Raw genomic sequence first — 26,547 nt, forward strand, 5'->3', positions numbered from 1 at the left:
TTGATCCCAGCCTCACTCCCAGGGGGCTGGGATTGAAGAGTGGGTGGCTGTTGTGTCCTTCTCACACCACCCTTCCCAGATCCCTGCCTTGCAAAGTGGCACAGAGCTGGCTCAGGGAGGGCGGTGTGAGCAGTGCTCCCCCAATGCATCTGGGGTGATTGCCCTGGCAGCTCCCCCCCCCCATGCTACTCCCCTAGCAGTTACTCTAGACAGAACTGAGATTGATGGTCCAGTGGTCCATACTCAGCATAAGGCAACTTTCTCTGTTTCCCTGCCTTTTGCGGGAAAAGGAACATAGCTCAGTGCTGGAACTGTTTCACATGCAGAAGGTCCCACATTCAATCCCTAGCATCTCCTGGTAAGATCTGTCTGAAATTATTGAGAGCCACTGGCAGTCACCATAGCCCAGGTATGGAACCTTTGCCCCCTCCAGATGGCGCTGAACCACAGCTCCCATCATTCCTCAACATTGGCCATGCTTGCTAGGACTGATGGGAATTGTAGTTCAGCAACATCTGAAGTGCCAAACTTCTGCTTTAGAATTCAGCTAGAAAGACCAGTAAGACAGCTTCCTGTTTTTGTATAACTCATTTGAACCATAGCTAAGTGATATAATGTATGCTTTGTATGCGGGAGGGCCCAGGTTCAGGCCTTGACAACTCTAGGTACCGCTGGAAAAGAAACCTGGCTAAACCCTCGACAGCCACTGCCAGTCAACACTGTAGGCGGTACTGAGCTCCATACACTCGGTAATCAAAGGCAACTTTATGCGTTCAAGGCCCTTCTTCTTGGATTGCTGCTGCAGAAATACCTATTCTATCCCACCCATCAGATTCCAGTGTTTTATATTGCAGCCCTTTGCTTAGATTAAAGAGAAGAAATATGTAGCAGAAGAAAATAATAAATATAGCACCATCTCTCTCTCTCCATCTCCATCTCTCTCTCTCTCTCTCTGGCTTATGGTTGTGGCACTGCCTGTAATTTGTTCCTGGTCTGTTGTGTGTTGTGGCTCCTGCAGGCGCCGAGCTTCAAAGGCCCAACTGTGGTTTTAAAGCGGGACCAGCTGGCTGAGCTGCAGAGGCCACAGTCTGGGAGCAATTGTGTCCCTGCCAGTAGCCAATAAGAGGTTGTGGGCAGTTTTTAAGGGGTGCTGGGCTAATTCATCCCACAAGGAGGACATTATCTCTTTCTCTGTTTATGGCTCTGACTCAAGCAAACCAGAAAATCAATTCTGTTGTTTTTCTTCTCTCTCTCTCTCTCTCTGTCCCCCTCTCTCCACGCCCCGACCCCATGTCACCCTCTTTTCCCCTCTCTTCAGGGCCTGATGGGGTTCATTGGTCCAGTAGGGGAGCCTGGAATAGTCGGGGACAAGGTAAGAATGTGTTGCTAAATGGACTGACTGTATTGTGTTGCAGGGGAACATGAGTGTGGAGAGTCCTGCTTGAGGCTTTCCAGAAGAGGCTTTTGGTTGACTATTGTGAGAACAAGATGCTGGGTTAGGGGGGCTGGCTTTGGCCTGATCCAGAAGAATTCCTTATTTTCACTCAACTTTTCAGTGCTGGCTTTTGGCTCCCCCTTACCCAATATTATTTTTAGGTTGTATCCAGTGTTTGTGCTACTAAGAGTAGAACCAGTGAAATTTGTGGCAACGACTAACTTCAGTTCATTAATTTCAGTGAATTTACTACGAGTAGAACTTAGTTGGATACAACCCATTATTATTTAACTTATGCAGGAAACTCTCAATTTACGCAGGGGTTACATTCCAAGGCACCACAGGTTTAAGTGAAACTGTGTATATTTGAAACAGCATTGAAAAAGCCCACAAACCTTGCCCCTTTTTGTGACCTTATGGGGTCACTTCTGGGTTTGGTGCAATGCACACGGTCATGGTCACACACATATCAGATGTGCCTAAAACAGATTCAGGTAGGTAGCCGTGTTGGTCTGATGCAGTCGAAATAAATTAAAAAAATAAAACACTGTCCAGTAGCACCTTGTTGTTGTTTAGTCGTTTAGTTGTGTCCGACTCTTCGTGACCCCATGGACCAGAGCATGCCAGGCACTCCTGTCTTCCACTAAGTCCAACTAAGTTTGTTCTGGGTATAAGCTTTCATGTGCATGCACACTTCTTCAGATACACTGAAACAGAAGTCACCAGACCCTTATATATAGTGGGAGGGTGGGATGGGGTTTTTCTCAGAAGGGTAGTAGGAGATGGTTGATTGACTGAATGGGTATGGTGAACCTGTTGATGACTGTTAATGGCTGTAATTAGTCCTACAGGAAAAAGCAAGGGATAGTGTGCAGATGACCAAAAATAGCTTTAGCATATGTAATGAGACAAGAATCCAATATCTCTATTCAGACCAGGTCTCTCCATAGTTTTCAGTTTAGTAGTAAGTTGTAATTCAGCAACTTCTCTTTCAGGTCTATTTCCGAAATTCTTTTGTAATAAGACAGCTGCTTTGAGATTCTGTATTGAATGTCCTGGAAGACTGAAGTGTTCTCCTACTGGCTTCTCTGTCTTATGATTCCTGATGTCAGATTTATGTCCTACTATATATATTCTATATATAAGGGTCTGGTGACTTCTGTTTCAGTGTATCTGAAGAAGTGTGTATGCACACGAAAGTTTATACGTACCCAGAACAAACATAGTGGGTGCCGAAAACAGTCACTGCTTATCCTCCACCTTTCTTCCAAAGCTCTCAAGATTGTCACATGGTTCTCCCCCCCTCCACATTTTATCCTCACAGTAGCCTTGTGATAGCTAAGTAGGAATTTGAACCCTGGGCTCCCAGGTCCCAGTACAACACCTTAAGCACTGCATCACACGGTATCATTGGCTGCTGAAGTTCCACCTTTATTCCTCACCCACCGTCATTGCTCATTTGCACCACTTGGGGCTGGTAGACGATGCAGGTGAATGGGCAGTCAATGGTGGGAAAGGGGAGTGGCAGCAGGGGGCAGTAGCCTCCTGTCAGCAGTGGGTCTCTCCTGCTGGAACTTCAGCCTCAGTAGGAGCCCAACTTGGCTGACTCCACACACCAGGCCTGCAAGTTTGTCATCTAGAAAATCTCAGTTAAGGGACCTCTGCAGAAAATAAACCTAAGATATGTTGGTACAGTGAGGAAGGCAGTTGCAGCTTCTTAAGATTTCAGGTTATGCCCACATCATATGGAGGTGCAAGATATTCTAATGGTCACTTATGCATTTGCAGCAAGGGAGAAGTTAGTTACCGGTATGTACAGTGTGGCTGTATAATTCTCCCAGGGACAGGTTTCTCAAAAGGATTCTTCAGAGTGTTTCTGTCTTGAAAAATTGTTGTTTGCTGTCCGATGAGGATAAAAACACTACATACATGATGTTTCCATGTTTGCTTTAGCAGCCCAACAGATCAGATAAAATATTATTGTGCAGCATGGAATGCAGTGTGCTGTGAACCATGTGTGCTAAAACGTACCTAAATATTTTGTATCTTTATGGTGACCGATGGTTTTTAGCAAATAAAGTTCGCTGGTGTAAAATTAAGCAACCTAGTCAAACAAGTGCTTTTAAGACCTGTTGAAATTAGCTGTGTGCGAAAGTCTTATGTGCATGCATACATTAACACATTTGAATAAGCAGGGGTTTGGGGGTTGGTGGAAGCAGAATATGTTTATGCATGCATGACTCTCAGCTATCACCAGATCCATTTAGTGAAAGGAGTTCTGGGCTGTGTGGTGCCTGTTGGTAACATCTGAGCAATGGCACAGATTTGGGCCTCAGCATCTTCCCAGCCTCCCCTAGATATGCAGATGCATGGAGCATGATTCTCCCATCTGCATCTCCCATCCTATAGCCTAACTAGGAGTCTCAAGGCAATTTGTAATGAAATGTACACAAACCATGCAAGTTAAATATAAAACACCTTTGCACTTTTCAAGCAGGCTTCATCCTGAAGCTGTAGAATTGTGGAACCTTAGCTCCCTTGTTTATTTATCATGTTTGCATTTTATGGGTGAGACTTAATATCCACTTGCACAATGGGGCTTCTCCTCTCCACCTGCTGCCCATGCCCCTTCTTATTTAGAGAGCTGAAGAAGGTTTTGGAAGTGCACAGGGGGCTGTAGTGGGAAGAAGGAGCCCTGGTGCACAAGCAGATGACGTCACTGGATGCCACCCAATGTATCAGCCAGATTCAAATAAACCATCCAAGGCAGCCCACCCATGAGGCAAGGTGAGGCGACTGCCTCAAGTGGCAGAATCCACAGGGGCAGCTGATCCCAGTGTAGATCTTTACTTTGGGCTGGCCTGACCAGGAGGTAAGGTGAGCTGCCTGCCTTGGGCAGCAGGATCCACTGGGGTACAGTAGCAGATCCTGATGGAGATCTTTAACCCCCCAACTCCTGATGTAGATATTCCCTCACCCCTTCTTCTCTGGTGGGGGGGGGAGGGCATTTTGGGGTATATCTCAGGTGCTAAGATATCTTGGGCCGGCCCTACCCATACCACTAGTGGAAGCCGGTGCAATAGTTCCTGGTGGCACAACAGGGCTTTCTGTCCCTCATGCCTCCCCAATCAGTACACAAGGAGAGGAGAGGGGAAATTGTTCCATTGGGGCAAGCAGAAATCCTTGTGCTGGAGGATTTATTTATTTGTTGCATTGGTATTCCACTTCTTCGAAAGAGCTCAGATTTGTGTACATGTTTCTCCCCCTTCTCCTTCAGTCCCCGAAACAGCCCTGTGAGGTAGTTTAGGCTGAGAAGCAGTGACCGGCCAAACATCACCTAGTGAGCTTCATGGCTCTGTGGGAATTTGAACCCTGATCTCCCAGGTCCAACACTCTAACTGCTGCACTACACTGGCTCTCAGTACTACAGTGAATTTCACGCTAAGTATTTACTTGACTGTAGTTTTACTCAGAGCAGACCCATTGGAATATGCATTCATTTCAATGGGTCTGCTCTAAGTAGGACTAATGTTGGCTATAACCCATTATGTTTTATGTGCTGCTTTTCTCCCTGAAGAGCTCGGTAGTGTTACGTGGACTCCTCACTACTGCCACTGTTTTGATCCTCACAATAGCTCCTTGTGAGGTAGGTTAGGCTGAGATGCAGCAACTGGGTCCAGCCTTATTCAGCCTTCCTTCCAATGGGTTTCCCAAGTGGTCTCTCATTCAGGCATCAGCCAGACCTGGTCATGCTTAGCTTCGTCTATGCTGCTGCATCACATGCCTTCAGGCTTTAGGGTTTACAACACTTTTACAATTCCCTCCACCATTCCTTGGCACATTGTTTGCTAACAGAACTTCTTACTCTTCCTTCTGTGTGCACCTGTCTCCCTTAGGGGGATCGGGGTGCAGTAGGACCTCCAGGACCACCGGGCGTCAAGGGATCGATGGTAAGGAGTAAGTCTGCATTCTCTCGCCTCCTTTTCTGCCTGAAGAACCATAATCTGTCTCCTCTCCCGCTGCCACTTGGAGGGCATGCTTTTCTCCCCCCCCCCCATGCTTGGGGGCACAGAGGGTGGTTGACCCATGCCAAGTTATAATATCTTCACACTGATTTCCCAGGTAGCCTTTGAAGTCTTCACATGTTAGGCCCTTGACCATTTAGGGTTTGTGAAGACCTCAAAGCAACCCAAGATTTACTGCTGCTGATTGTCGTGTGTTTGCAGTATTTTTCAGTGTTTAAGATGATGCTTGTTGCTAAATATTCTTAGTTCAAAATTTGGGTTCATATTACAGTGGTATCTCGTTTTGAGTCCGCCCCGTTTAGGGTCCATTTCGTCAAATGTCCACGGCAAACCCGGAAGTACCGGAATGGGTTATTTCCAGGTTTGCCATTTGCGCATGCGCAGAAGCACATGCGCAGAGCTGGGCTTTGCTGAGTGTCCCTTTTGTCAAGCTTCTAGGGCTCCAGAACGGATCCCGGATGCCAAAGAGGTACGGCAGTGTACACTGATGGTGAATGCACAGGATCCACTACCTCCCTGGTGCCCTATATCTCCAAAATAAAGCTCAACAACTGTGGGTGATCTCAGGTGTTGGTGGGGCACGCTCCACTGCTGCCCGTGTGCAAGCAGTCTCCCACCGCCCCAGGCACTGGCAGGGGTTGCTACGCTGGTGCTGGGGTTCTGTCTGATGTTTAAACTATTGAGTTCTTAATTTTGGGGGTAAAATAAATAAATAAATAGGGGCTATCTTATACATGGGGGTGTCCTATACATGGAAAAATATGGCGCATTCAGCGCTATGTAAAGCAGCATGGAGATGAATGAATTGCATCTGGATATGAATACAGACATATTATGCAGAGCTTCATGCCTTCTCTCCTTTGTTATATAGGGACACCCTGGAATACCTGGAGCAATTGGTGAACCAGGGCTCCCTGGACAGCCTGTAAGTCAAGCCTATTTTCCTTGCTGCTCCCCAATGCCCCTTGTCTTTCATACCCCTACATATTTTATTCAAGGGAGAATAAGTTATCTTCTGCTAGGGATGCTGGATAAATTAGATCCTGCTTGCGTTTTATGGAGAAACCACCTAATCCACACTTCTTGAACCAGTACAAAAACTGCTACCCTTTGAAGTTGTCCAGCACTTGTCCAGCTTTTTCTATGCAGTTCTCCAACCAAACAAGGTGTTCAAAAATACATCTATAAGAAGGAAATGTAATGGAAACAACATCCAAAAATGTATTAAGTTGGAGAAAATCGCTTCCAAAAAATGGTCACATTAGTCAAAACTGCAGGCAAAATTCTGTTTATTGGGGAAAATTCACTCCAAAATGCTGATGGATTTTTATGAGGAAATCATGGGTTGTTGTGTAAATTTGGAAAACTGAATTTAAGATAAGAAAAAACTGGAACTAGAAATTGTCAGATTCATACTCCCCTCTCTTCCCATCAGTGCTACATCTGAATATTTGCTTGTGAGTGAGCTCTGTGATTTGTTGTTTGAGTGATCAGGTCAAATTTGTTAAGGAAAAAAAGAAGGCAAAACCCTGAAACTGAACTGTGGGCGGGTAAAAGAATTTTATAGACTAGTAATAAGATGGAAGTTTTTCTTTAAAGACAAGGAAATAAAGAGAGGAATAAACCACATTACAGATTATTAAATATTGTTTGATTCTAACTCCCATAAGGGCCAGTCAGCATGGGTGGCAGCAGCCGCAGGGAGTATTGGGAGTTGTAGTCTAGCAGTATCTGGTGAGCTGTGAGGGTTCCCTGTGCCTGAACGATCCATTTTGTTGGGTTACGGTGATGTTTTTGATTAATCTGGTTGTTAATTGATTACAGTGGATGCTCGGGTTGCGAACATGATCCATTCGGGATGCACGTTCGCAACCCGTGTCTGCGCACGCGCGGGTTGCAATTTGGTGCTTCTGTGCATGCACAAAGCGCGATTTAGCGCTTCTGCACATGCGCGATCATCGAAACCCGGAAGTAACCTGCAACCCGAAAAAGTGCAACCTGAAGCGGCTGTAACCCGAGGTGTGACTGTATATGTATTTATTGAGTATTAAACTGAGCTGCCTGAAAAACATGGTTGATTGAGGAGTATACAAATGCCATAAATAACAGTGCAGTCCTAACCATGTCTACTCAGAAGTAAGCCCTAATGAATCGGTTAACTATTGCTTAACTAGCTACGGCCCAACCCACTTGCACAACGCAAATGTCCACAGCATTTTACCTAAGGGCTACAGAACCTTTTACATCCTGAAGGCCGCATCCTGCCATAGGCAGCTTTCTGTGGGCTGTGTTGCCAGTGGCAGATGGGGCCAGAGAGCAACATGAGTAGGATCTGAATCAAAAGTGGGTAGCACCAAATGGGGGCCTGTTACATTTGATCAGTAGTTTACATCCCAGCCATGCAAAACTAAAGGTTCTGCACCCACTGAACACACACACACACACAGTTGGTCCATCCTACATCCAAGCCAATAGGAGCCTCTGTTCAAAGACACAGTTCAGCCAAGTTGTGAAGTAGAGACTGTGAGGTGAGTGGTCTGGCGAGCATCCCAAGGGCAAGATCATAGAATCATAGAATCACAGAATCATAGAGTTGGAAGAGACCACAAGGGCCATCGAGTCCAACCCCCTGCCAAGCAGGAAACACCATCAGAGCACTCCTGACATATGGTTGTCAAGCCTCTGCTTAAAGACCTCCAAAGAAGGAGACTCCACCACACTCCTTGGCAGCAAATTCCACTGTCGAACAGCTCTTACTGTCAGGAAGTTCTTCCTAATGTTTAGGTGGAATCTTCTTTCTTGTAGTTTGGAGCCATTGCTCCGTGTCCGCTTCTCTGGAGCAGCAGAAAACAACCTTTCTCCCTCCTCTATGTGACATCCTTTTATATATTTGAACATGGCTATCATATCACCCCTTAACCTCCTCTTCTCCAGGCTAAATATGCCCAGCTCCCTTAGCCGTTCCTCATAAGGCATCGTTTCCAGGCCTTTGACCATTTTGGTTGCCCTCCTCTGGACACGCTCCAGTTTGTCAGTGTCCTTCTTGAACTGTGGTGCCCAGAACTGGACACAGTACTCCAAGATAGGGAGGTCTTGAGGGCTACATTTGGCTCATGGACTGGAGTGTCTCCCTCCATCCTCCCATACCTACACTTTATAACAAATTTCCCATTTCAGATACGCTCATCTAACTTAGGTCTTGCTTTTTAAAAAATAATGGAACTCAAACATTTTGGAGTCCTGATGTGACCCCATCCTGTAAGCAAGTTACCTCCACATTTTTCTTGTTTTACCAGGGTCCTGCTGGAGTTCGTGGATCCCCAGGATCAAGAGGTTCAAAAGGTCGTCGGGTAAGTTGTGGCTAAATTTGTAAAGTTGCCTGTTGATAATTTTTCCTTTAATGTCCCAAAGAAGAAATTGCAGTGGGGCATTGCATGCAGTAAAAATATTACTAAGGATGGCGGAAAATGGTGATATGGGCTTTTGTGTGTGTGCATGTAGCAGTTGGGTGGAATTGCTGATTTGTTTGTTTGTTCATAAAATCATTTGTGCTTTGCCTGCTGGTCCTCAAGAAGACCCCATAGCAGCTTACAGCATTAAAACCATAGGGCATTTCCAGGTAGACCTCTTATAGTAAGGTTACCAGACGTCCCCATTTCCTGGGGGCAGTCCCCAGATTTACAAATCAGCCCCCATACAAAACCCATTGAAGTTGAAACGTGTCCCTGGATTCATTGGAAAAAATCTTATAAGTGTCTTCTTTACAATTTCTTTTTAATGGAGCATCCAGAATCAGCATCCTTTCGCAATCATCTCGTGCCTTTGCCTTCTTTCACTGATTTGCTTTCTGTTAATGGGGGAAATCCAACTTTTATGCAAGATCTGGAGCAGCAATGCATCAAATCTTAATTGTTAGTGTGTCTTTATGCTTTTAGCCCTAAGGTTTCTGATGGGTGTGGTTTTTACTTGGCTGATGATGTTTTTAGATGCTATCCTCTAACTTCAACTCCTTCTGGGTGCTCCTCACCTGATTGCACCTATGCCACTTCGTTTCAGTCTATTTATAACTGTCAAACGTCTACTACAGATAATTTTCAGAAGAGTGCTTTGCTAAGGACCTCCAAACAGGAAATCTGGACAAGTTCCCACAGATTATTGTTTTAAGATATATATTGGAAGTCTTCTGGAATCCTTGTATCTCTTTATAACAAGCCGCCATAACAAACGCTTCTAATATTCAGTATTAGGAAGTACCTGCTAGTACCATTGTATGTATGCCTTTTATGGAACACGTAGGCTGTTTTTGTACATTGCACAATGCAGATTACAGTGTGCATGTATTGGCTGTAGGTCTGTTTACCTTAAACAGTCAGGCAGCATTGCAGCCTGGCTGAAGGGGAGATTGTAGCTTCTTCCTGCCCCCTCCTTGGTTAAGGGTATCCCGTTAAAGGGAACCGTGGAGAGTTGCTTCAGTTTGACTGCCAGACTGGGACTAGAGCCATAGAACTCCTTTAATGAGGACCCCTTGGGGGTACCCCTATTTGATGTAAGCCTTAGTGCCCCCCATGTTGTGGTTTACCCTTAGATACACTCCCAGCAGATGGGCTGGAGTTAATTAAATGGCTTCACCCAATGCCTATTACAAACCATTTTCATCTGTATCCGATAAAGCAGTGGCCTGTTTGAACCCACTGTCTAGTTTGGTTATTTCATATTGTCTAGTATGGTTATTTCATCATATAGGGAATGACTGGGTCACAGGGCCTTGGCACACAAGTTCCTGTCCTGCAAGGGTAGCTAACTCCTTCCACCCCAGCCAGCATGGCCAATGATCAGGGATGGCAGGAGCTGCCATTCAACAACATCTGAATTTGTGATTTCTAAGTCTCATCTAGAGACCCTCCTTCTCACAACCATTCTTGCCTGGGTCAGAACAGAGGCAAGGTGAGCCTGCAGGTTGCAACAATGAAGAGGTACTCATGCCAGTTGGCCCCTTTCTGGTGTGGAGCATTGGCAGATATCTGGCTGTGCTGACCCTTGACGCCAGCTCCAATTTTGTGGATGCTGTAGGTAGGGGCATGGTTTCTCCTTAGGCGCTCAGTAACTCTCTTTGGGAATCTGGAATGGAGGTTGCTGTTCTACATAATATTACCACGCTGGGACCAATGAGACTTCAGAACTGACAGTTCCAAATTTCATGGAGGATTGTGGGAAGATCCAGATTGAAAAGATGCGTAGGCCTTGAATTCAGCTGAGCACTGCCTTTTGTCAAATTGCCTGTGGTTCTTGTTGTGAGGGAGAGCAAGCCACAGTGGCTTCAGCCCACAATGCCAAATATCTGCTAGTTTGGATACCAGCTGGAAGAAAATCCATCTTTAGGTTTCCCATTCATCAGATTTGGCACAAAGACAGGAAGGGGCTGGCTTATGTGTCACAAAGCAGTTGTTCCTTCAAATGGCAGCCCAAGCTGTTAAACCTGCAAGCAAATCTTTAGTTGATATAAATATATCTGTTTTAAAATTGATTCAAGCTTCTATCCCTGCCACGAGTTAGTGAAGATTAGAATTTACAAACAGCATTATATTACACAGTTCTACGTATTCACCTTTAAAATGTGGCGATGTGAACCAAACTTATAGTTTTGCTTTTATGTCTGTATTTAAGAGCTTGGTTGGAACAAATACAAATTTACAATATCTAGCCTGGCTTTGCTGTTGTCCTGGATCTGAAACCAGAGATGAAGAAGTGTGTGTATTCAAGGTCAGAGGAGTGGGGGAAAGTTTGGCTCAAAGATCTGGAGGCACTCAAGTTACCATGCAAACAAGAGCTAGGAGCTTATTGTTTTCAGAGAAGTTAAAGAATTGCCTGCAATTACATGCAGGAATTATTTAAAGCTCCCAGAGTGGCTTACAAAAATCAGGAGTAAGACAGTCCCTGCCATCAGGCTTACAATCAAAAAATACATGACACAAGAGGGAAAAGGGAGGAGGAGGGAAGAGGAGAGAAGCAAGATTGGGCACCAATTCTTTAAGTTATAGCTCTTACAGCATAGTTCTGTTGACACTGATTCTGGCTGCCTTAGACAGCAACCCTTCTCTATAAGAACTCCTCACAATCAGATATAAGAGCTGAGCAGCTAAATTTGTTTGGACTAGAAAGGCTGGGCTGTTCCTCCCACACAGTTTCCTTTTATCAAACAGCTGATTTGCTAGTATTTAGAGTCCTGCAGTTTACTTTCGTGCAGTAAATGAAATTTATAGGCCACCTTGTAGACTCAATGGCTCTCAAGGCAGTCTATAAAAGCCTTGATGTCTCTCAAGATGGAACATGAACTAAAGCAACACACAAGTTGTAAAATAAGTTACTGGCACCAGCAAGAGACGGCAGTGTGTGTGTGTGTGTGTGTGTGTGTGTGTGTGTGTGTGTGTGTGTGTGTGATTATTAGGGCTGGGTGAATTGTCATATTCGGTGTTTCTCATTTTTTCTAGTCTTAAGTCCATTTTTTATAGATTTCCACATCAATTTATGATTTCTAAGTCCTCGTGAAAGTTCTGGGGGTGGGGGCATCTTATTCCTCAACAGAGCTCTTGGCGTAGAGAAGTAGCCAGTAGATTTTCTCCTTGTATTTCTAGAGGTTGTGAAAACTAAACAACACCCATTTTTGCATGAGAGGAGCCAATGACATGCAGAGAGCCATCACCGTTGAGTGGGAATTGATGGAAAATTCTTCCATAGCAACCTGCCCTGGGGCAGAACTAATCTCCACTCATTAGCGTGGAAATCTCCAGTGCTCTGTGCCACACAGAAGCAGCGAAGCCAAGAGGAAGAACCTCTTAAGCATCCCATTCTGGAGCACCAGACTCCCTCCTTCTTGATTTCTCTCTGCCTTGCCACCCCACACCCCAAGCCAAGCCTGTGCTTACAGCAGCCAATTCTCTGCAACTGCAATATTGTGCTACCTCTGCCAAAAGGCCCCAGATTGTGCAGGGTTCCCTCCACTCGCCTTCCTTTCCAGCTCAGGCTGAGCAAAGCAGGCAACTGGTGAGGCGTGGCGCCAGCGGCAAAGCTTTCCGGCTGCCCTCGCCCCAGAAGCTGTCAGAGCCACTTAATTTTGGAAAGCTGCTCTCCCAACCAACCACCGATTTCTCTAAAAAATAATAATGCTATTTTAATGAGGTGGAAATAAGGCAGTTAAAGACTTTAGAAAGACCAGCGGGACTTTTCACTTTAGCAGAGTGAAAAGCTGGGTCCTGAATGAGTTCAGCTCTCTTCATGCTCTGGGTGGCCAGATCCACTCTGGCCTGGAGCGGATGAAGCACTTCTGGAGGCCCTGCTGTTAAATTAGGGTCACTGTTGATCATTGTGCTCATGAAATCAAGGCTGAACAACGCACTAAGGGCCAAGCTACAGGTGACATTATTCACATGTTTAAACAATTGTGCTTAACTTGGCTTTTACTGTGACCCAAACGCCTGGTCCATCCATCATGCGTAAAGCTTTCCTGTAGGTTAATCTTTCAAATAGGCTTATGGCAGTTATTAGCCAACAAAGAAATGCTACTATTGCCTTCTAGGGAGAGAGTGCTCTGTCACTGTTCCATAAGGGTGTAGGAAGCTGCAGACTGATTCCACAAGAAACAGCTGTCTTGAAGCATGGTATGATCTATCTGGGCTCTTACATTCTTTGATGGAGCATAAGTGGGGAATCCTTTTCTGCCTGAAGGCCATGTTCCTTTCTGGGCAACTTTCTAAGGGCCACATACCAGTGGTGGGGTAGGCAAGAAGCAAGAGTGGGCTGAGCAACTAATGCGAATTTTACCTTTGTACAGTAGGCTAGTTTCTACACATACCAGGAAACCCCTTCTTTATAGTCCGTTACTGCATCTCATAATGAAATGGTACTGTGCTGCAGCCATGTTTGGGCTCCAGGTTTGAGAAGGCCCTCTGGGAAAATGTGTTCTGGTCAGCCCCTTCATATATTGAAGGGCTTCCCATTGGCTTATCTGCCAGTGGCAGCAACAGCTGCACTGTGATTTGCACTGATTTTAAATACCCATAATGCATCACTCCAAGGCACTGGTGGAAATTTAAATGGATTCTTCTGCTTAGTAACCACCATTTAAATTTCCATTCAGGGATGTTATGCTTTGTGAGAATGACAGTTGACTTCCAGACCCATCTGTTTGGGATTGGGTACATTTGAGAAAACAACTGTTCTAACAGTGAAGAACAAACAGATTGCATTTGTACAGATTAATGTAATACTGGATAAATAAAATTTCATTTGATTATTATGAAAGGTTGCACCCTATTTTTTCATGAATACTGGGTGGTTTCTTGTGATAGTCCAAACAACCCATGTGTTCCATGAACATTTGCCACATGTAGTATAATGAAAATGGACTGTGCTTGCCTCTAGCCACTCTGACCTGGAACATCAATTTTTCAGCCAGTGCTATGGACCATACTAGCATGCCAAGAGTCAGTGTTAAGACCAGCCCCAGTTTTCCACCCATGCCACTGGTAACAGAGAAGCTATCATTGTTAGGATAACCTTGAGCAGGTGTGATTCTAAGCCCAAGTATTGCCCGTGCAGGAGACTTTTCAATTGTGATGTTGCATATCAAGCTGATTTACTTGAAGGGATGGGGTCAGTAGTGAGAATAGTGGGGAGCTGGGGGTCTGGACAGCTACCTAAGGTTTCTAGATTATAGTATTGACCTGGGATTAAAGATGAGTGAAAAATTGGATTCCATTCACATTTAAATGTGAAACTATCAAATTTTCATATTCTGAAACTATATGTGGACTGAAATGCTGCCTTTCTTCAAAACTCTCTGCTCTCCAGTGTTTGCAGTGCTGTTCTCCAGGCATATAATGTGCACAAAACTGCATACTAAAGTGTGCATATTAGTGAAAACAACATGAAAAAAGGGGGATGACATTACAAAAATGTGTATGACATGCATATCATAATGTGGTGAAATTCACAAAATACTGGGGAATTTTCATGACACCCTCTTTCCTTCCTTCCTTCCTTCCTTCCTTCCTTCCTTCCTTCCTTCCTTCCTTCCTTCTTTCTTTCTTTCTTTCTTTCTTTCTTGGCACTCATGTTTCAGCAAGGATTGCATTCTGTGATTCTGGTGCCACCAGTGAAAAGGCCCACCTCTGTGTCCCCCACAAGCCAATAGGCTTTAATTAACCTCCCACATGCCCAGTAAAATTGTTACAGGATGAGCAACATGTGTTGCATGCTTAAGCAGCTCTGCCCTAACCAACCTCACCCTAATCATCTCATGTGAACAAGCCTTTAATTTCATCGTCATTCTTTTCCTTTTCGTTTTGGTTTTGTTAAGTTTCTGAGGGGCAGTAATTCCAGATCCTGTCCTCTTCAGCATGCCCTGTGTTTCTGATCCCACATCCAAGGATGTAATTCAAATCAGAATGGAAAGACATTAATGCAGCTTTTTGCCAGATGCATGTGGATTCTGTCAGGGTTTAATTTCGGTTTTGAAGGCAAGACTAATGGCTGATCTGGTTTTGATTGAAAAGAACAATGGAGATTTTTAGGGGTCTCTGCTTAAATGTTTATAGTTATTAGACTGAGAAAACACCGTGTAAACTTCTGGGGGGAGGGGACAGAAACAACCTTTTAGATAAATATACCTCCTGATAGAAGAATATAATTTTGTTCCGATTTAGTTGAGGCGTTTCCATTCCCTCTTAGAAAAAAAAAGTTTTATTTTGTGTGGTTTTTTTGTTTAAAAAACTAATATAGGAAGTCAATTTTTGTTCCATTCTTCACAAATACCTTTCCTCCCCTTTTGGATGAGTCCCAGATTTTCAGCAAAATGATTTAATCTAAGGATTAATTTTAAACACATGCCAAAGACTGCTCCTGCCCTCTACACATGCACCAAATCCTCTCTGGAATTAAGTCCATATGTGTTGGGGTTCAGGATTAGATTCCCTGGTTGGATGCAACTCTGAGCCACTTCATGAATGGGGAACTTGGGTTATATACCTAGGGCTACAGCTGATGGGAGCCAGAGTCCATCAACATCTGGAGTGGCCACAGCTCCCCCACTCCTCGTCCGTGTTGTTAATAGAACTGGTTCTTAATCTGCCATTTTCTGGGGAGAGAATCCATAGCTTTCATCAGTTTCTCAAAGAAATCCATGACCCAATAAAAGTTGAGAATGGCTGGACTTGAAAATCTTATGCAATTTCAATTTGGCCTTCTCTCTTGTGGCCTTTTAGCAGTCCTTAACAATTTATTTATTTTCTACTCAGCTTTTTATAGACTGCGTTGCTGGTTCTCATTTATATAATTTTAATCAGATGCTAGTTTTATTACATGCTAGCATATTCCATTGTTGTATTATGCTTTGCAGTTTTCCTTGCAAGCCTCTTCCTGTGATGGCTAGGGTGGTCATTTGTCCTGCTTTGCAGAGGAAAGTCTTCTGTTTGAAAGCATCTCTGTCTGAAAGACTCTCCTCCAGCCAAGTGTTGTGTAAAGATAAAGGGGTAGTTTCCAACTAAGTTCTGTTCAGAGCAGACCCACTGAATTAATGAATCCAAGTTAGTTGTGGCCATTTGTTTCAATGGATTATATCCAACAATAGTCCTACTCAGAGTAGGCCCATTGAAGTTAATATATGTGACCAACTTCTGTCCATTACTTCCAGTCTGCTCTGACTAGGACTTAGTTGGATACAACTCAATGAGTCTACCCTGAGTAGCACCATCACTGGATATAATCCAGAATCTTTCAGCCATAAAATGCTTGGGTAGGCAAGAATGTTTTCAGCTTCTCCTGAATGTCAATGATGAACAGAAAGGAATTATCCTTGTGAAGACCCTGTCATGGGTGAATACCAACCTGGCAGTCCCCAGTGGTGTCACTGCCAATAGGACCTTCCCTGCCAATTGCAGGGCCTGAGATAGTTAATACTGGGGAAGGTGTTCTTTTAGGTTTTGGGTCCCAATACCATTTAAGGCTTTGTGTGCTATTTCTAACACATTGAACTGAGCCAAAGTAGCTAATTGATAGCCACTTCTGATGAAAAGCATTACATTACAACACACTAAATAAATGGATAAAGCATTAATAATTATGTTGTTGTTAGTGTATTAATTTATACACTGCTTAATGCCAAAATAGGCTTCTTAGCAGTTTACAAAGTAAAAATATAATAATTACTGCCTCTTTTAGTTGCTCTGAAACTACCTAGAAGGAAGCAGGGGGATAAGGAAAAACTTCTGAAAGCTAAGATAAACAAGAAGGAAAAGAACAAGAGGAGAGGAACTCTGATGAGATGGAGGGATGGGGCAGTTTCAGGAGTTGTTGTGGGCCACATGCCACCTACCTGTGACCTGGAGGACCAGAATCTTAGGTATATGTTTACTCCATCTTATGGGCACGCCAGTCTTATATCTCCCAGAAGATTTTGCCACTGAAACAGTTTGTTAACTATGGACTAGTTCCATCACATAGCAAGGAACACGTCATAACCTTTTAAATATATTTCTGGAAGTTGGTGCAATTTTTGGAGGGCCTCCTGGCTGCTGATGGGCCATTTCCTGGCCCAGGGCCGCCATTTCTCTAGTTCATCTGTGACTGCCACTGTCAGCTAACAGAGGTTTCACAGGCTTCAACTAATTGGTGCAATGTTGCCTCTAGGATATTGCACCTAGGAGGTAGGAACAGGTAGAACTTGTTCATAGTCATATCCTAAATGCAAACAGAAAGATGTTCACAGTGTGAGGTCTGTGGTTGATAAAATGGACAGTGAAGGGATTAGTTCAGTTTACACTTTGAAGAGGACTGCTGTGTTAGGCATGGCGGAGAGCAGCTGCATTAAAGTTACAGCATTTCAGTTGCTTCTATAGTTGTTGGCAGCATTAGGTGTACCTCATCAGGGTGTTTGGCCTTTGCATCCTGTGGTTTTTCCAGTATTTTGTACTACAGAGTACAGTGCAATCACATCTTAGGTGCAATGAACTTCTGCGATTTCAACTTTGTGTGGTTGAAAGCTGTCCAATTAAACCCCCACAAAATAAGCTATCTGATTAAAACTCTTGGATGCAAGGGCGAGAGCTTAAAAGCTCCTTTCTCACCAAGTTTTTCCAGCACAGGAAGAGCTTTGAATCTCTCCCCTTTGCTTACTGGGCTCAGGGATGCTCTTGCATTTAACCACCACAACAATCCTCTTAGGAGATAGGTAAGGCTGAGAGGCAGTGACTGGTCCAAGGTGAAAGCTTCATGGCCAAGTGTGGATTTGAACCCCGGTCTCCCAGGACCTAGTTCAATACTCTAACCACTGCACCTAACTGATGCTAGTGAAATTCAGTTAAAATGCCTATTGCCTGCTTGGAAACTAAAATAGTTCTTGGTGTCCATCTGGCTTGAGAGACAATGGAGTGTTCCTCCAAGGGTGAAGTCAAACGGCTGTGTTAGCACCACCAAAGGGACCTCCCTGGGGCGCAAGCCTGAGCAGTGGGTATGGAGGTCCTGAGCTCAACTCTTGGAATTGCTGATGTGGTCCAAATGAAAGCAGAGCAATACATCTGGCGCCACCTTGGCTGCAGGAGTTGCCAGAGGGAGGCATACAAAGCACCTTTCAATCGTCTTAGGAACCCCTCTGCAGATTTGTATAGGGTTTACTCCTTAGCCTTTTGTTCCCCCAAAAAACATTCCACAAAGCAGTGGAGGTTTAGGATCAGAGTTTTCTTTCTCCTGGATGGACTACCTTCCCAGGCTGATGAGCCCCATCTGCCCCTCATTTCCCTCTACAGCACATGCAGAAACTGCCTTCTTGACTGCTAGACCACCTCTTGGTCTCATCCGCTCAATCCGCTGCCGCCTGTCTTTGCATGCAGGGGAAGTCTGTAACTCACCTGGGGTTGGAGAGCCATCTGCTTCCCTCACCTTGTTTAGCTGGCCAGTTGAAGCCATTCCTGGGGTGTGGCCGCTGCCACATGCTAACAGGACAGCTTCTAGGAGCCACAGGTGAGCACTGAGTGCAGAGCAAGGACCAAAGGAGGGCAAACTACCTTAGAAGGAGCATGACTGACCCCCACCAGAGATACTACCCCTCCCCCAACACTCCAAAGGGAAATAGTAAATAAGTAAGTAATCTATTGAAAGGGGCAGGAAGAAGGACTTGGGACTATCATGCGTATGATGATATGCCTTTCGTGCTTTATCAGTGGCATAGTAATGCCAAATGAGACGCAGAATTGTTGGGACTTCCCAGCCCTTCCTTACCCTGTGTGATAGATTGCTGGATTCCCCTGATGTGTGATTCATCAGAGTACCAGTTATCTTAAAGGGATGGGGGTAAGTAGCTTCAGATTTTGTGTGACAGGAGATAGCTGCTGCCCTACCATCTGGAGCCAAGTCATCAGTCCCACCTGCCAGTTAAAACAAACAAATAAGTAAATAAAGTGCAGGATCTCTGCATTTACAACTGCCTCCTGTCCACCAAGCTTTCAGCTGTTTGGGCTCCTGCTGCGATCTTGCCATCACAGATTGGCCAGGAGTTCCTGCTTTGCTTTAAAAAAATATAAATAAAACAAAAAAGGACATTGACAGGGTTTTGCTTGCTGTAGCAGTTTGGCTGTCTTCCCCGCTGCACATCTTATGCAGTTACACTACCGCTCTGTGTGACTCTTCCTCTCTCTCATACTGTACTCGCTTTGGTCAGTGTTGGCTCTCAGTTTTGTTGGCTCCAAGTCTGCATCATGATTATCGCGTTTGGCTCCACTTTTCTTTCCTCTTTCCCCTCTCCCATTTCCTTGCTGGCCCACCTCTCCTCTCCTCTCCTTCTTTCCTCCCGGCTGATTTGCATGTTACAGTCAGCTGCTGATCTGTCTGCTTAAGAGCTTGCATGAGTGGGCAGCTTGCATGAGCTGTACTGTGTGTGGGAGGAAAATGAAGCTGGACTAGGGATTTCCATTTCCAAGTGCTCCCAACCCCACTATTCACAGAAGTCTAGTGTTGCACAATCACGCCTGTCTTGCATGTGGTGTGTAGTGGTTCAGAGTGTTGTACTAGGACCAGGGAATTTCAGATTCAAATCCCTGCAAGGCCAAGAACCTTACTAGGTAGTATGGGGCCAGTCTCAAACTCTCAGCCTAGCCTACCTCATAGGGTTGTTCTGAGAAGAAAATGGTGAAAGAAGAACTACTTAAAGGAGTAGTAAGATAAAAATTATGGGGTTGTACCCAACTAAATTCTGTTCAGACTCATTAAAGTTAATGTACCTGTTAGTAATATACATCAGTTTCAATGGGTATACTCTTGAGTAGGACTAACATTGGATACCACCCATAAATAATATTGGCCATTATAATATACAGTGGTGCCTTGGGTTAAGAACTTAATTCATTCTGGAGGTCCGTTCTTAACCTGAAACTGTTCTTAACCTGAGGTACCACTTTAGCTAATTGGGCCTCCTGCTGCTGCTGCACCGCTGGAGCACGATTTCTGTTCTTAGCCTGAAGCAAAGTTCTTGACCTGAGGTACTATTTTTGGGTTAGTGGAGTCCATCCTGAATATCCAAGGAAGTCAATCCTGCTGCCTAGGCTAAGTGATCCAGTGCCCAACTGGGAATAGGGCTGTGCAGCCAATGCAGGATTAACCCCTGTCCTCCCGCTTCTGCTGGGTGGAAATGGTTTGGGGGAACTCGCTTGGTGGGCCAAGAGTGGCCTGTGGACTAGAGGTTCCCCACCTCAGGTCTGTCTAGCAGTCCCTTATGGCTCCTGTAACAGGCAACCAAACACTCACACAAAGGTCTCTTCTTTTCCCATCATGTGCTGCCTTATCCATTTTAACTGCAGATGCCAGGGATTAAACTTGTGACATTTTCAGGCAAAGTATGCATGGCCAGTGGTCAGAGCAGACGGAGCTTGTCCTACAACAGCATCTGAAGGAGCACCAGGTTAGGGAAGAGGGCCGTACTCTGTGTTACTGCTCCAATCAGAGAATGAGAAAGTGTAATTTTTTAATAAAAAAAAATCAGGAGTGGCAACCAAATCACAGAATTCTCTCCCAGAGAGGCCTGCTCTTCAGGAGATAGATGAAGTCGACTCTGATCAGTTCTTGAAGTTTTGGGTTGCTACTTGATTCTGCTCTCCCCCCCCCCCCGTTTCTTTTCCCTTCTTATTCAAGCGTTTGCAGGTTTCTTTGCTGCCTCTTTCTTTAATTTGTAGTCTTTAAAATGATGCACCAATGTTAAGCTTACCCTTCTTTTTGTGTGGCATTGGTTTTAACCTGGTTGGCCACTGCAGGTGACTCATGGAGGCAAAAGGCCAAGATGTAAAGCATTTTGGGCCCTCTAGAGTGTCAGTATTTTACTGGGTGGGGGAAATTCAACTACATATTTGTACATTGGCTTTAGTGAAATTAAAGTGGATTCATTGCCATTCAGCAACAAATCCACTTTTTAAAAAAGGAGCAGGTATGTGTGTGTGTGTGTGTGTTAGAAAGTGACAGAGAAATGCACTGAATAGCATGGAACGAATGAATGACTAACATGAAGACATTTAACCCTCCCGCCTAGCAAAGCAGGATGAATTGCAGGATGTGTGCTGCTTGTAAACAAATCGGAGTGGATGCTCAATTAAGATCTGCCACATAAGTGTTGCAGAAGTGAATCAAGTGACTGCTGAAAAAAATAAATTATCTGGCAGACCCCTAAACAAATGTCTTCAGCTCTATTTTGATCATGGGATAAGCCCAAGGTTCCTCGCTGTCCTACTGAAAGATTCTTACAAGACAATACTTTTAACTCGACTTGGCCACTCTCCTTTAAAATTCTCTATTTGAGGGTTAGACAGTTTTTGCCATTTGTAGCTTGAGAGAGACACCTGCTGTTCATTCCTCGTGTACAACTTTCTTCTTCCTCTCCCCCGTCCCCACTTTTTAAAATGTTGTATATTTATGTATATTCATGTGTGCCTGTGTGTGTTTTTCCCTAGGGTGCTCGAGGTCCTGATGGACTAGTGGGTGAACCGGGGCCGCAAGGTGCTAAGGTGAGCCCCTCACCAGCTCCAGAGAATGTTAATTGTGGCTAGATTATTTGGGGGCATGTTATGAACTTTGTCCATTGCACTGTGGGAAACTAAGGAGCTGGTGTTCCTGACCCCTGCACCCTGTGAATGTTTCGTAGCCTTGCAAGGCAGATGCTGAACCAGGTTTAGTTGGATTTGTGTGACTCTTTCAGTTTGTGATGAAGATTAAGACGTGTATGGTCTCAAGCACATATTGAAGTTCTGCCCACTACTTTTAAGGGTTCCTTAGTGGTGAAATAAACATAGTTTACACGTGCTCAAAAACACTCTCTTCTGTTTGTTATTTCTCATTACTGTTTGCCAAAGTGCATAATTACCTGGTTTGGAATATGGATTTTTCTGGCCCTTAATGTTAAGAAGCATTATTAATTGAGCGTCATTTCTCAGAGAAGTTCTTTTCTGGCCCTTGTATTCATGACCCTAGAAATGTTTATTTTTTTCAGTGAAATTCTGGCCACTTTACCGTAGCTCAGGCAGGCAAGCTTTTTCTAATAGGCTTCCAAGAAAGAGTGCAAATACCAACGCAGTTCAGAATAAGGCTGAAAGGAGTTCACCAATCACCACTTCAAATATGCCAGAGCATATTCTTATTTTCATGTTATTTATTAATTACAGCCCGCCTTTCCTCCAAGCAGCTCAAGTTACAATATTCACCCCCTCTCCATTTTATTTCCATAACGATCCTGTGAGAGACAGCTATTGGGTCAAGCTCATCCAGGGAGTGGGATTTGAAGGCTGGTCTTCCTTGTTCTAGTCTGACACGCCAGCTGCTGACTCGCATATATGTGTGTAGAGTTATATTTTGGGCAATGAATGTAAGTTCGTCATCGTCATCATCATTACATTTTAATAGCAAGAAGAAAAGCAAAGAAAGAAAAAAGCGACAGAGAAAAACGCTCGCACCATCAGCTCACTTTAAGGAGGCAGTAATCATCTTCACATCCCCCTTAAATTAAGTACATTAGTCAATATAAATAATCCAGTTGTCCTAATAGATATCCGCTGATGCTTCTGAGAAATATGTTCAAATGTAGCAAGGGCAGTGAGTTCCTCAAATCATTGCGTGCTCATCCTTCCAGGCTTGAAATATAAGCTTCTAAACAACCACAAGTGCTCACAAATTCTACTTCTGTTGTCCTGCCATTGATATGAATACAAGTTGTGAATGGGCAAATGTATGATTATGAGTACATGCATACATACATAATTTTATTTGCATGCCTTTCCAGGGACTCAACTATACAGCTGCAAATAAAGCGTTTTAAACGTGTTTTAAGTGCAATATACACTAGATGGCGGCAGTGAGTCTTATGGAAAATTCAATGTATTTTTAAAAACGCTTTTTAAAAAAAGCATTTTCAGAATGGTTTTTATATGTGTGTAGATTCCGCCCAGGATTCAAACCATGCCCAAGGTGGCTTGCAAGATGGAAAAAAAATATACAACTTAGTAGACAATACATAAAACATTCAAAAAATACACAACCAAATAAAACTATTTCAACATAAATCACAAGATCTAAAATAAAGATACAAAAAAGCCCCATCCAGCAACAATACCCCTACCACCCCTGCACAAGAGTCTGTTCAACAGCCTCAGCTTCTGCAGCTGGAGTCAGTCAGGGTCCCACGCTCCCAGGCCAGGTGCGGAAAGGCATGGAAGGCAATGATTAAGTCTTCCAGGAGTCACAGCCAAGATGGTCTCCTTGCATGAGACTGATAAAACCATAATAATGCTGCTAATAATAATAATAATAATAATAATAATAATAATAATATATTATTTATACCCCGCCCATCTGGCTGAGTTTCCCCAGCCACTCTGGGTGGCTCCCAATCGAGTGTTAAAAACAATACAATATTAAATATTAAAAACTTCCCTAAACAGGGCTGCCCTCAGATGTCTTTTAAAGGTAAGATAGCTGCTTATTTCCTTGACATCTGATGGGAGGGCGTTCCACAGGGCAGGCGCCGCTATGAGAAGGCTCTCTGCCTGGTTCCCTGTAACCTTACTTCTCGCAATGAGGGAACCGCCAGAAGGCCCTCGGCACTGGATCTCAGTGTCCGGGCTGAACCATGGGGGTGGAGACGCTCCTTCAGGTATTCAGGACCGAGGCCGTTTATACCTAGAACCCACGGACAAGCAACCTATTGTGATGTAGAGAGTTGACTGAAAGCTAAGGTTTTAAATTGGGTCAGAACTTTAGAATATTCATGCTAGCTCATCTGCTGAACAGGGGAGTCTCCCAGGCTGGCAGAAGCATTGCTGTCAATCTCCAGGTTTGACCTTGAAGCTTTCAGGGTTTGGGCTCCTCCTCAGAGCTAAATCAAGTTAAATATCAGGGTGAAGGGTCAAAAGACAAAAAAAAAGTGGTGTTTCCCCCAGGATTTTTCTATCCCCTTCCCTTTCTGATGTTTAACTCACACCTTTTCTGCACTGTGTTTTTACAGTCTTGACTAGGATGGGGAAGAAATTCGATTCTGTCTGCATTTAAGAGGCAAACGTACCTCATTATCTTTATTTAGACTTCATCTGAATTCAGTACATACCTTACTTATTTGCATAGATATGATCTCCGTGAATTCATGGTGGCTAAAATATTGCCAAAGCAACCAAAGGCAAAGCCTTTTTATTTTGGAGTCAACAGAATGCTCACACATGGCTAAAAATAATCCATCTGTGCAGAAAGTCAGAACAGTTCTTATCATGAGAAAGCTTTCAAAGGGCTCTTGGAAACCAGGACTCTTGATATAATACCCTGAAGGTTTGCAGAGTTTGGCTCTGGTAGCACACAGCAGGGCAGGATTTTTCAAAGCCACATCAGAGCCCTCTTCCACCCCACTGGGAAGCATTTGGCCCAGTCCTCTGGTGTAGCTAAAGGCTCCTCATTCACTCTTCCAGTCGCCCCACCATTTTCTCCTGGGAAAACCCGCTGTTTACCTCCGGACTGAAGCAAATGTCAATCAGGATTTCTCCAGATTGGTGTTTGCTCCAATTTGGCCTTAAATAGCAGGTTTCCCAGGGGAAAGCAAGAGGGCAAAGGCAAAACCACTTGGGCCCAAGCAGAAAACCACTTGGGCCTGTGCTTTCTAAGCATTGGGTAAGTGGAGGTGTGGATGAGCCTTAAGTCAAAGCATTTTTCCCCTTGCCTACCTATGCCACCATTTCCCCTTCTTCAGTTGATTCCCTGTTTAGGCAGTAAGCCTCATGGGGGTAAGGACCTCTCCTATCTGTTCTTTTGTAAGGTGCCATGCACATAAAGGTAAAGGTAAAGGGACCCCTGACCATTAGGTCCAGTCACGGACGACTCTGGGGTTGCGGCGCTCATCTCGCTTTATTGGTCGAGGGAGCTTCCGTGTCATGTGGCCAGCATGACGTAAGCCACTTCTGGCGAACCAGAGCAGCACACGGAAACGCCATTTACCTTCCCGCTGGAGCGGTATCTATTTATCTACTTGCACTTCAATGTGCTTTCGAACTGCTAGGTTGGCAGGAGCAGGGACCGAGCAATGGGAGCTCACCCCATCGCGCGGGTGCGAACCGCCAACCTTCTGATCAGCAAGCCCTAGGCTCTGTGGTTTAACCCACAGCGCCAGCCACGTCCCATGCACATAGATGGCACTGTATACCTGTAAGATTTTCTCACTCCAACTGATCACTGTGTTCTTCAGGTGAGGACCTCCTGCAGATGCCATCTTATCAGCACGTCTGTTCCACACAATATAGGAATCAGGCACCTATCTTTTAGACTTCCCTCAGATATTAGATGGGCAGAGACTTAGTGTTGCCTGCTGAAGACCTTCCTCCTCCAACAAGCCTTTTAAGGAGAGATATTTCCCAGTCTACCTCTGTGTTTCCTGCCCTGGGCTCCTTCAGGAGCAAGGATGGGAGAGAATAACAGTAATAATAAAAATAATATTAATAAACTTCCTTTCTTCCTTTTAACAGGGTCTTCCAGGACATCCAGGGAAACAGGGACCAGATGGGCAACAGGTAAGTCAGTTAAACTTTGGAGTGTCTGAAAGAGATGTGCACATTAATTCCATTCTACAAAACTGAACTTGGGCTGTTTTTAACTCAGATCTAGTTTTAGTAGGACTCCCTGAACTATCCTATGGCTAAAAAAGAAAATGAACAATAGCAACAAAATGATTCCCCCATGGCCATACTCCACCTGCCCTCCCCCAGAACCTAACAACAATTTATGGGCCACAGTGCAATGCAGATCTAAGTCTATTGAATTTTGTGTGCATAAATGCAGAGGCACATTTTAACAGAGTGGCCTTGCCACAGTAGAATTGCACTTCCCCTGATTGGGCCAGATGTACCATATTCTCTGTAGGATCATAGAAGAAAATGATCCGGCCAGTTTTCAACATAAACCACCTGTGCACAGGGCTCTTTGACTGACAACAGTGACATCACAGACCCACTTCTCCCAGTGCTGCTTTCCAAAACACAGACTAGGGTTTTACTGTGGGGGTGGAGTGAATAATGTACTGTGAAACACTCTTTTAATTGGACAAACTTGTAAGGAGCTTGAGGGCAAGATGCAAAGAGGCAGACAGCTTGCCAGAACTCTGGATGGGGAATGCAAAAGAGGAAAGCAGCCCTAGATTTGGAGACAACCACATGTTATTTGGGGCACTTTCAGACTATTGCTATCTTCCAAGTGGGATCCAAACACATACTGGCAAATTCAGGTAACACCACTAAGGCTGGTTGGATGGGTCTTGAGCAACAAGCCCACTCGCGCCCCGCCCCCCCCAAATATCAGATTTGTTGTGATAAGGAAAGTGGCGGGAGAATTCCTTTGGAAACTATGGGATAACAATTGCTTGCATTGTACTTCATTGCATTTTTGCCTAACCTTCCTGAAAAAAAATATCAGGATGAATGCTCAATAAACAGATCTTTTGGAAGCGACTGTAAAGGGTGAACTGTGGGGTGGGAGCCAAGCTTCCCCCACAAAAGAGTGGGGAAACACACTGACCACTCTTACCTATCTATG

The 26,547-nt window shown here is 44.5% G+C and overlaps 1 protein-coding gene across 1 annotated transcript in view; it reads left to right on the forward strand.

The window, feature by feature from the left end:
* Positions 1–26,547, forward strand: part of COL27A1 (collagen type XXVII alpha 1 chain) — a 256,481-nt gene that overhangs the window by 156,040 nt on the left and 73,894 nt on the right. The window contains exons 25-30 of the mRNA XM_079961848.1: positions 1,319–1,372; positions 5,332–5,385; positions 6,332–6,385; positions 8,757–8,810; positions 21,444–21,497; positions 25,485–25,529. Coding sequence (XP_079817974.1) covers positions 1,319–1,372; positions 5,332–5,385; positions 6,332–6,385; positions 8,757–8,810; positions 21,444–21,497; positions 25,485–25,529 — 315 coding nt within the window. The remainder of the gene's footprint in view (positions 1–1,318; positions 1,373–5,331; positions 5,386–6,331; positions 6,386–8,756; positions 8,811–21,443; positions 21,498–25,484; positions 25,530–26,547) is intronic.

Source organism: Podarcis cretensis, assembly GCF_951804945.1.
Source record: "Podarcis cretensis genome assembly, chromosome: Z".
NCBI lineage: Eukaryota > Metazoa > Chordata > Lepidosauria > Squamata > Lacertidae > Podarcis > Podarcis cretensis.